The sequence below is a fragment of the Carlito syrichta genome, unplaced genomic scaffold (assembly GCF_000164805.1).
Source record: "Carlito syrichta isolate Samal-C Ts95f unplaced genomic scaffold, Tarsius_syrichta-2.0.1 Scaffold309481, whole genome shotgun sequence".
Classification (NCBI taxonomy): Eukaryota; Metazoa; Chordata; class Mammalia; order Primates; family Tarsiidae; genus Carlito; species Carlito syrichta.
The window spans coordinates 91859-102807 of NW_007253577.1; the positions used below are offsets into that span (position 1 = coordinate 91859).

General features: G+C 53.9%; 2 protein-coding genes across 6 annotated transcripts in view; both read right to left on the reverse strand.

The window, feature by feature from the left end:
- Positions 1-4984, reverse strand: part of NOL12 (nucleolar protein 12) — a 7271-nt gene extending 2287 nt beyond the window's left edge. The window contains exons 1-4 of one of the 2 annotated variants that reach the window (XM_021717234.1): positions 4981-4984; positions 2053-2166; positions 557-662; positions 222-270 (exon numbers count right to left, since the gene is read on the reverse strand). In XM_021717234.1, coding sequence (XP_021572909.1) covers positions 222-270; positions 557-662; positions 2053-2135 — 238 coding nt within the window. In that variant the 5' untranslated portion in view covers positions 2136-2166; positions 4981-4984. Of the gene's footprint in view, positions 1-221; positions 271-556; positions 663-2052; positions 2208-4980 lie in introns of those variants that run through there. The other variant, XM_008067334.1, reaches the window with a different exon arrangement.
- Positions 1-10949, reverse strand: part of LGALS1 (galectin 1) — a 19752-nt gene that overhangs the window by 7249 nt on the left and 1554 nt on the right. For 2 of the 4 annotated variants that reach the window (XM_008067335.1, XM_021717235.1), the window contains exons 3-4: positions 9585-9756; positions 9180-9379 (exon numbers count right to left, since the gene is read on the reverse strand). In XM_008067335.1, coding sequence (XP_008065526.1) covers positions 9233-9379; positions 9585-9756 — 319 coding nt within the window. In that variant the 3' untranslated portion in view covers positions 9180-9232. Of the gene's footprint in view, positions 1-9179; positions 9380-9584; positions 9757-10949 lie in introns of those variants that run through there. The other 2 variants (XM_021717236.1, XM_021717237.1) reach the window with 2 other exon arrangements.

The following is a 10949-nucleotide window of genomic DNA, read 5'->3' on the forward strand; positions in this document are numbered from 1 at the left end:
CTCCATTCCTCAGAAACTTGGCTAGGCTTACCATGAGGTTTGGGTCTCCTTCTTCTCATCTCTGATCCACTTGCACTTAGAAGTGCTAGAGGACCACCCCCGGATGGTCTCAGGTCACCACCAAGACCCCCAGAGCTAAGGAGGTCAGCTCTGTACAGCCTTACACCCTTCCCCTTCCACCTACCAAGGGACATAGAAATCAGGACAAGGATGGGGCTTACCCAGCGCCTCCTCTCTCTCTGCCAGCATCTTCAAGTATTCCTGGTGGCGCTGAAACCAAAAAGCGAGGGAACATAGTAAGTATGGGCTCTTAGCCCCACCTCAGGTAGGGGTACTGCTTACCTCCTGGGGGAGTGAGGCCATGGTTCACACTGCAAGATCAGGAGACATCAGCCTCCACCCTCCCTGGACCTGGGCCCTCAGAGCTTCTACCTATATAAACTGCTCCCTGGTCCCGCCCACACATCCCATCCCTGCAGCTGCCTTTATTAAGGAAATTCGAGGCCTCAAGTCCCCTGGGAGTTAAAAACCTCCCTCTTATCCTCCTCTTCTGCACCTGTTCCCGGAGCTTCTTCTGCTCTGCCTTCAGTCGCTGCTTAATCTCCTCAATGGCTGCCTTCTTCCGCTCCACCTTCCGCTTGTGGAAGCCTGTCAGGTACTCCCTACAGGAAGAAGCCAGCAAGAGGCAGGAGAGAGTCAGGAGAAAGGGCCTGCTCTAGGAAAAAAACGGCCAATGCTGCACTCAGTACCAAGCATGATGCCACAAACAGACAAATATTAGCTCATTTAGTAATCATAACATGTGCAGTAGGAACCAGTCCCCATTTTACAGATGGGGGCATGAGGCACAGAGCGTCTAGGTTACTTGCCCAAGGTCACAGAGAGTAGAGAGTCTAAGTTTAGGAAAGTAACAAAGATGCTGCCTCTTTCTACTCAGTAGTCTCCAGGGCTCTCAGCTTCAAGCAACAGGGTCAGGTGGTGGGCACACACAGAAAAGATGGTGACCCCTTTCACACGGGCAAATCTCACCAGAGGATTAAGCCACTTCCAGCAGGGCTTTCAGCACCCTCACCCAGACCTCCAGAAACCCTCCACTGGACCAACACCCATATCCCCAGGACACCTGACCCTGAATCCACCTCTATGGTCTGTTGTTTTTTTTTTGAGTTGGAGTCTCACTGTGTCACCCAGACTGGAGTGCAGTGGCCGCTCCCGGCCACCGCAGCCTCGACCTGCTGGGCTCCGGCGATCCTTTCGCCTCAGCCTTTCGAGTAGCCGGAACTACAGGCATGCGCTACCACGCCCGGCAAGTTTTGATTCATTGTGGAGATGAGGTCTCGCCAAGTTGCCCAGGCGGGTCTCGAACCCGCGGGCTCAGGCAATCCACTCACCTCAGCCTCCCAAAGTGCGGGATTACAGGCTGAGCCACCGAACCCGGCTCCAGGGTCTGTGGATGCACGCTGGGAGTTTCCTGACGACGCCCAGCATCTCCTTCCCTTCTCCATCAGATCTCAGTCCCTTCTCATCTCCCTGGTGCCCGCTGCTCTGTTCCCACTTTGTTCCGGAGCCCAGCACTGGGCTTTTCGATGACCCAGTACCATGTGTCATTTATTTGTCCGGCCGGACACTGAGGCTGAACCTCTGGGTTCAGCTTCCTGGCCCGCCGCGGCCGGGCAAACCGCAGGAGCCCAATACACGTCTGTTGGGCGAATGAATGAACTTAAGCCACTCTCGTTTCATTCGCTCATTATTCATCAGCGACCGCTGCGAGCCCACCTGCGAGGCCGGCCGACGGACTGGGAGGGGCTGGGGTGGTCGCAGCCACTGTTCTGAGCCCCGAGCTCCCGGCTGTCTGGCCGCGCCCAGAGACCTAGGCGAGGTGGGATGCCGCGGAGGGAGAAACGACCGCGGGGGATGGGACGTCCGAGGGGAGTTCTCTAGCCACGCCCGGCGGGCGGGGCCGGAAGGGCCGGGCGGGAGCGTGCCCGATCGCGGCTGGCCCCGGCCTTGCCGAAGAGTCCGAGGGGAATCTGGTCCGGCCTTGCCACTCACCGCCGCTTCTCTTCGTCGAAGCTGAGAACGAGCCGAGGCCGCCGGTTGGCACCATCTCGCTTCTTCTTCTTGTTGCGGCCCATGGCGGCAAGGCCTTGGACCGCGCGGCTCCCTCTAACCCGAGGCACTTCCGGGGGTAGCGTCGGCGTCTTCCCGCGCGCACCTCTCGCCCAGGCTCTACAGTTCCGCCGGCCAGGCCCCGCCTTTTAAAGGGGTCGCCCAACATTTTTCCTCCCGGTGTCTCCAGATGCGTAATGTGCTGGTCCCTGTCCCCTTGATGACGCCAAGCCCTACCTTTCCCTCCGGATTAGCTTCAGTGATAGCGAGGCCCCCGAACCTCATTGCCTAGGACCGTGCCTGGCACACAGTAAACGCTCAATATAGAGTTATTTGTGAATGGCCAAAAATTACTGTACTGACTGACCCTCCTTTTGGTTCTAATGCTAGCTTCTTGGTCTCCAGAAGACAGCCAAACTGTCTGGATTTGAATACTGGTCCCCGCCTACAGCTGTGTGGGCCTAGGCGGGGAAAAAGGGCTCTCGCTGTATCTCCATTAAAGTAAGACAGTGGTTCTCAAATTTAGGCGTGCACCTACTCAGCAGATCTGGGGTGGTCCCAGGATATCCTTTTTTTTTTTTTGAGTTGGCATCTCACTCTGTCGCCCAGACTGGAGGGCAGTGGCCGCTCCCGGCCACCACAGCCTCGACCTGCTGGACTCCGGCGATCCTTCCGCCTCACTCAGCCTTCCCAGTAGCCGGAATTACAGGCATGCGCTACCACGCCCGGCTGATTTTTTGATTTATTGTAGAGATGAGGTCTCGCTGCCTAGGCGGGTCTCGAACCCGCAGGCCCAGGCGATCCACTCACCTTAGCCTCCCAAAGGCGCGGGATTACAGGCTGAGCGACCGAGCCCGGCTCAGGATATCCTTTTTTAAAAACATTTTTTTTTTTTTGTACAGATGGGTCTCTAGGGTTGAGAATGCCTGGCCTTAAGAGATCCTCTGACCTCAGCCTCCCAGAGTGTTAGGATTATAGGCGTGAGCCACTGTGCCCAGCCCAGAATTTCCATTTCTAGCAAATTCTTAGGGAATGCTAATGCTGCTGACCCACGGACCAAACTTTGACAACCACCATTGTGAGGAATAAATGAGTTATGTAAAGTTTGTATAACATAATACATACATACACAGCTACCTCTCTCTGTGCCTCAGTTTCCCCAAGGATGGAATGAGCATGTAATAACATCCTCTACTGAAAATGAGGGCATGGGTGTGAAGGCATGCAGTAAAACAACACCTGAAGGTGTTTTTAGTGACTTGGATTGTAGGTCTGAATTCCCCAGTCTTTTTGTGCTGTCAGATTCTGTTCTGAGTGCCAGATTGGCTGGTCCAGCAGGATCAATGGTCATTACAGCCGGGATGATGCCCCTGCGGAGAGAAGCTCTGGAGGCTGCAAGAGCTCAGGGTTGGCTCCTCCCGTGCGGAGGATCAGGAAGGGCTTCCCGGAGAAAGTGACCCCAGAACTGGCTGAGGAGTGGGGTTACCAGAGGAATAACAGACTCTTAGGACTCAACCCTCTGCTTTGACAAATGGGGGGACCAAAGTTCAGAGAGCAGGTAAACACAAATATATTCAGTGCCTAATGTATGCCAGGCCCACAGAGAAGGGAACTGTTATTTTAGAGAGGGGAAGGGACTGTGGCCATGCTGAGACTTGAACCCGGGTCTCTGGCCTCCCTGCCCAGCTCCCTGGGCCACTGGCCTGAGAGATCACCCCCCAAGTAGCTAACAGGCCCCTCTGGAGAACAAGAGGCATTCCTGAATTCTAGAAGGGGCCAGAAACACAGTAGGTGCAGTACTCCATGAAGGTAGAATTCATTCCATAACTCTCCTCTGCTTGCAGATTCCATGTTGGGCGTTAAGAGGGAGTAATTCTCAAAGTGCGGTCCTTACCTTTCCACTCCTGTGGTCCAGTGCCCTGCAGGTGCTGCCTTCACGATAGGGCTTCAGGGTGCTGAACAGCTGCTGCTCTGACCTGCCTAGGCAGAAGTCTACCCTTGAGCCCTACCTCTAGGTAGACGCATCACCCTGGCCACAGTGATACCCCTGGAGATGCCCAGAGAGCCGTCTTCTGCAACTAGCATGCCTCCGCCTGGTTCAGCTCGGTTTACCGGGGCTCCGTTTCCACCCAGAGTTGTTGTAGATTAAAAGTGGAGGTGCTGCCACAGCCTGCTTCTCTTACTACTCCTTCGTGGGCCCCTTCCCTCTTCACGGTCCTTTTTTTTTTTTTTGCATTTTGGAGATCCATTTATTCCTTTTTTTAATTATAAAGATGCTAGCTGGGCTCGGTGGCTCAGCCTGTAATCCCGTGCCTTTGGGAGGCTGAGGTGAGTGGATTGCCTGAGCCCGTGGAGACCTCATCTCTACAATAAATCAAAATGAGCCGGGCGTGGTAGCGCGCGCCTGTAGTTCCAGCGACTTGGAAGGCTGAGGCGGAAGGATAGCTGGAGCCCAGCAGGTCGAGGCCGCGGTGGCCGGGAGCGGCCACTGCACTCCAGTCTGGGTGACAGAGTGAGACTCCAACTCAAAATAAATAAATAAATAAAGATGTTGGGTACAATTCAGGGTTAGGTATACAAATATTGATTATGCAGGTACCCTTGTTGATGACGTATGCCCTTCCCTCCCCTAGTGGTTTCCCTCAACTGCCAATCCCACCTCGCCTCCCCTGACAGGTTCCCATTACTGCCAAACGCTTTCTTGTAGCATTATAATTGCTCAAGGTCTGCATATGAGTGAGAACGTATGGTTCTCTGTTCTTTGTTGCTGTGATAGATCACTGAGCATGATCGCACGGTCCATTCTTTCAGACTCCCTACGCTGAGTGTTCTCAGAGCCCCACATGGATCACCCCTGTTGGTCCTCATGACCTCCCTGCAGGGTGGTGCTGCTTCCATCCCTGTTTTACAGATGAGGAAACAGAGGCTCAGAGAGGGGAATGACTTGACCAAGTCACCCGAAGCCTCTCTCCTGACTGCTGCCCTGTACACAGCATGGTTCTGTCCCCCTAGAGCGTCCAGAGATGGGAACCCGTAAGGAGGGACCTCTGTGAGGCTGGCCCTCTCAGCCCAACCTAGCAGGAGCTGCTGGGACCCAGGGAGGCCACATCCGTGAAAGCCCCCAGTGCGGAATGAGGTCTGCCGCCTCGGGTGAACACTTGCTCCAAACCCTTCCCATGGGGTTTCAGGTTCCCTTGCCCCAGGAAGGAAGACAAGGGACTGGTAACCCCGCTCCAGGGCAGGGGGGTCCCTCAGATTCCCAAAGCTCAATAACCCTTTCCTTCAGCTCATGGTCAAAAACACCCACCACCATTTTTGTCTTGGTTTCTGCTTGAAATGATCTTTACGTTTATTGAGCATCTACTGTGCACCAGGCACAGGAAGAGAGGACTCGCTCTCTTGAGAGAAATGATGATAAAGATAATGATCAAAAAAAGTAAGAGCAACTGTCATTTATTTAGCTCTTTACATTATTATCTCTCTTTTTTTTAGAGACAGCATCTGACTGTTACCCAGGCTGAACTTGATCTCCTGGGCTCAAGTGATCCTCTTGCCTCAGCCTCCTGGGCAGCTGGGACTACAGGCGTCCTTATGATGATCTCTTATGAAGTGTGATCCCCCTCTTACCGAGAAGAAAACTGAGGCTCAGAGAGGTGCAGTCACTTGCCTGAGGTCATACAGGAAAGAAGAGCAGGTGCTGAGGGTAGAGCCCCGGCGGCCTGAGGACAGAACTCTACTAAACTTCTTGGGGGCTGGGCTCGGTGGCTCAGTCTGTAATCCCAGCACTTTGAGAGGCTGAGGCGAGTAGACTGCCTGAGCCCATAGGTTCGAGACCAGCCCAGGCAACTTGACAAGACCTCATCTCTACAATAAATAAAAAATTAGCCGGGCATGTAGCGCACGCCTGTAGTTCCAGCTACTTGGAAGGCTGAGGCGGAAGGATCGCCGGAGCCCAGCAGGTGGAGGCTGCTGTGGCCGGGAGCGGCTACTGTACTCCAGTCTGGGTGAGAGAGAGAGAGAGAGAGAGAGAGACTCCAACTCAAAAAAAAAAAAAAAAAAAAGGGTCGAAGATCTAAACAGACACTTTACCAAAGAAGACATACAGATGGAAAATTTGCATATAAAATGTTTGCAACAACAAAAAAATCAAATAACCCAATTAAAAATAGGCAAAGGACTTGAATAGACATTTCTCTAAAAATGATATACAAGCCGGATGCAGCTTATGCCTGTAATCTCAACACTTTGGGAGGCCGAGGCTAGAGGATTGCCTGAGGCCAGGGGTTCCAGACCAGCCTGGGTAACTTGGTGAGACCTCGTCTCTACAATAAATCTTAAAAATTAGCCAGGCGTAGTGGCACACACCTGTAGCTCCAGCTTCTTGGAAAACTGAGGTAGGATAGCCTGCACCCAGCGGGTCAAGGCTGCAGTGGCCATGAGCGTGTCACTGTACTCCAACCTGGATGATAGAGTAAGACTCCAACAACAACAAAAAGATGATATACAAATGACCAACAAGCACATGACAAGATGCTCAGCATCACTAATCGCTAGAGAAATGCAAATCAAGACTACAATGAGTATCACCTCACACCTATTAGGATGGCTATTATGAAAAAAGAAAAAAGAAAAGTGTTGGTGATGTGGAGAATTTGGAACCCTTGTGCACTGTTGGCAAGACTGGAAAATGATACAACTACTGTGGAAAACAGCAGGGCGGCTCTAAAAATAGAACTATCAGCAATCCCATCGGGTATACATTGGAATTAAAAGCAGGGTCTCAAAGGGATATTTGCATACCCATGTTCATAGCCCCACTATTCCACCATAGCAATGTCCACTGACAAAAGAATGGATAAACAAAATGTGGTACATCCATACAGTTGAACATCTTTCGGCAAAAAAAAAAAAAAAAAAAAGGGGTGAAAGGAACCAACATCTACAGAGCCCCTGCCACGTGTCAGACACCAGGCATTTCTATTATTAGTTCAGCCAATCCCCAGTGGAAGCTATTAGTTCGGCATCAACTCATTCTGACAGATGAGGAAATGAAACTGAGGTTCAGAGACACTGACTAACTGGCCCAAGGGCACACAGCCGTGGTTTCTGTGTTTGCAACACAGGTTTCTGATCCAAGCCCCGTCTCCTTCCTCCACACCCAGTGGCCTCTCTCTTTGTGTGTTCAGGGCTTTCCTCTGCCCGATTGTAGCCCCTGTCCTGGTGTACTGTGGGTACTAGATCAGTGTAGGGAGAGTCAGTGTGGGTGAATGCCAAGGACCAGGGAAAGGCTGCCGAGGGGACGCTTTCTCTGATGCCCGTGTCCAGCAGAGGGCGCCCCATCTGCAGCCTGGCTTCCCAAGCAGTTTCTGGCTGGGTGGCCACTGGGGAGCTCCAGGAGAGCCTGGAGATTGGGTGTGGCTCATGGGCGTTCCCAGCATGTGTGCTCCATCCCCCTTTGTCCTCTGGTGGAGGTGGGCCCCCTCAGATCCCGGGGGACTCACTGAGATGGAACTCATTCACCCAAATGAACGCCATTTTATGGATGTGGAAACTGAGTCTGGGGGTGTGAGGGACCTACTCACAGCCAGTGCCAGCTGTCCTAGACAGTGAGGGTTGCCATGCCCCCCCCCACCCACCCACCGTGCCTCAGGAGACTGTGCCCTGGGGTTTTGGGAAGCCTGATGATGTTCTGATTCTAAGCCTTCAGGAATTTCGGCTCTGTTCCTGTAGCTGTTTTCCAGGCATGTAGTGACCATGGGAAGATCCCACTGCAGCAGCAAGCAGGAAGGAAAAGGTGCCGGGAGTGCATCTCCAGGGCACTCCAGTCATCCTCTCAAGCAGCATCACTTGTGATGGGTGGTGTGATGGGTCTGGGCTAAGCAGTGCTCTCCTAGGTCTCAGAAGGAACATCCTCTTTGGAAATCAGGAGAGGACAGGATCACAGAGACCTCATCTCAGGCGGAGGCACCCACACTCCCCAAGTAAGAGGCTGAGTGCAACAGGAGGCCTGGAGGCTGGACCTCGATTTGCCAGCTTCTGCTGCTTCTCCCTGCAGGGGTCAACATAGCCCCCGGCCCGGCCTCTTCCACTACAGAATCAGAAGCTAGCAGGTGGGTGTCAGGGCCATCACCCAAGCCCATATTACTGTTGGGGCGGGGGACTTGCCCAGGACCACAGGGCTGGCAGCTTCCAGACTAGCCTCTTAGTTACCCTCACGCCCAAGCAAAGGAGGGTACATGGCTAGGCACCACAAAACCCAGGATGTCTGGGGAGCCCCCGCAGGTTCAGCTGGACTTGGTACAGACCCGGGAGTTGTTTCATCACTCAAACAGAGCCCATTTCCTCCTCTTCAAATTGGAATAATAAAATTTCAGAAGTTAGTGCAGGGAGCCAGGACCACTTGGGCCCAGGAGTTCAAGGCTGGAGTGTGCTTTAATCACGCCTGTGACTAGCCACGGCACCCCAGCCCGGGCAACATAATGAGATCCCATCTCCTTAAAAAAAAAAAAAAAAAAAAAAGTAGTGGAGGAGGGACAGGAAACCACTATCCACTGAGCATTTACTAAGTGCCAGGTACTGAACTTGGCCTTTTTTATACACCCCATTTAATCTTCACACAATCCCACATAGGCTACCCACTATTATTCCCTTGAACATATTAGTAAACTGAGACTCAGAGAGGTCAGTTAACATGCACAAGCCCACAGAGCTGGCAGCTCCTTATTGTCTGACTCCAAATCTCTTTTAAGCTCATGAAGGCAAAGGAGAGGGGTTACTCTTCCCTCCACCCCTCTCTCTTCTTCCTGGGTCTGTCCTTGCCTCCTTCCTCCTTGGTTTCATTTATACATCTCTGTGAGCTGGAATCCACTGGATAGAACAGTTTAGGGCAGAGACTGGTTTCTACTTGGTGGCCACCAAGCTCCCTACTGTGTGTCAAGCTCTCTCTGCTTGGCCTGGTGGACCAAGAAAATGTCACTGGAACTTAGCAGGTACATATGAAGGAAGTCCAGGGCTGGGGTTGGGGAACCCCTCTTACACGCACACACACACCACGCACACACACAAGGCTATTCAGGGGGCACAGAGGCAGCTGCCTTTATTGGGGGTCATGGGCTGGCTGGCTTCACTCAAAGGCCACGCACTTGATCTTGAAGTCACCGTCAGCTGCCATATAGTTAATGGCCTCCAGGTTGAGGCGGTTGGGGAACTTAAACGAGTATCCGTCTGGCAGTGTGATGGTCAGGTTGGCCTGGTCAAAGGTGATGCACACCTGGGGGTGGAGAAGGGTGGTGAGGTCAGGAGGCCTGTCCTCACATAGCTCTTGCACACACTGGCTCACGGGGGAGGCCGCTGAGGTTCAGATGAGATGGCACTCAGCAGCCATCATACAGCAAAGCGGGGAGGGCGAGCAGAGGGGCCCTGGTCACCGGCCATGACACCCAGCCCCGTCCTTGCCCATCCAGGCCCTGGCATACCTCCACAACACTTCCCGGCTGGAAGGGGAAGGCGGCCTCCCGCTGCTCGGCGCCCCAGGCCCCGCCGTCTTTGCTGTTGCACACGATGGTGTTGGCGTCCCCATGCGCCTCGAAGCGGGGGTTGAAGTGCAGGCACAGGTTGTTGCTGTCTTTGCCCAGATTCAGTACAAAGCTGGGAGCAACGGGTGGGCATGAGGCCACCCCAGCCAGCTCCGGCCCCTCGGACAGGCCAGTCTGTCAGTCAGTCCCCCGTGAGTGCTCCTTGTGGGAGAGTGTAGTGAACAGGGAGACCAGAAACCTGGGTTCCGGTTCTGGCCCTGCCACCTATGTGCTGTGGACCTCGAGCTGGCCCTGCCCCTCTCTCCCCTCAGTGTCCTCATCTGCGAGGCAGCACAAGAAGGATCTTTAAGGGTCTTACTGCGTGGAAGACCCAAGACTCTCACAGACACTGGCGTCCTAGCCTTTTTTTTTTTCCCCGAGTTGAGGTCTCACTCTGTCACCCAGGCTGGAGTGCAGTGGCACGATCACAGCTCACTGCACCTTCAACCTCCTGGCTCAGGCAATCGTTCCGCCTCAGCCTCCCAAGCAGCTGGGATGACAGGTGAGTACCACCACACCTGGCTAATTTTTTCATTTTCTGTAGAGATGAGGTCTCGCTAGGCTGCCCAGACTGGTCTCGAACTCTTGAGCTGAAGTGATCCTCCCACCTTGGCCTCCCAAAGTGCTGGAATTACAGGCATGAGCCACTGCGCCCAGCCTGTCCTAGCCTTTTTTGGGGGGTCAAGGTCGGGAACTCCCTCCAGATGGTGACCTCTGGGAGAGGGAAAGGCAAGTGTCGGTCCTTTGCCCAGCCCTGAGTGGGGGCACACAATAGAGTCCAACGATTGTAGGGGGGATAAACAAACAATAATAATGCATTTGTTGAGTGGAGATATGACAGTCCTCCCCTGAGGGCTTGCTACTAAGAGCCACAGAAGCCTGCGGCTCTTAGTATCAGCTGATCATCTGCGCGGAGCTAGCCAGCACCTCACTTCCTCCGCACAGCCACCCCCTCCCTTCCTTTACTGATGTACAAACTGAGGCTCAGTGAGGCTGGTTGACTGGTCCAGGGTCACATTGTGGCTGAATGAATGATGCGCGAGGAAGGACTGAAGGCGTCGAAGGACTGGGCTGTGGAGGACCTGCGGCTGGGAGGAAGGACCCAGGAGGGCGGCAGAGACACGCCTCTCCTTCTTTCTCCCGGCCCTCCCCAGCCTCGGGCCCCCCCGCGGCCGGAAGCGGGAGGAGGAGGCAAGGTGGAGGAGAGGCCGCAGCTGGTTGAGTTTAGGCAGCTCCAGCGGGGAGGGAGGGGGCGACGATGGTGGG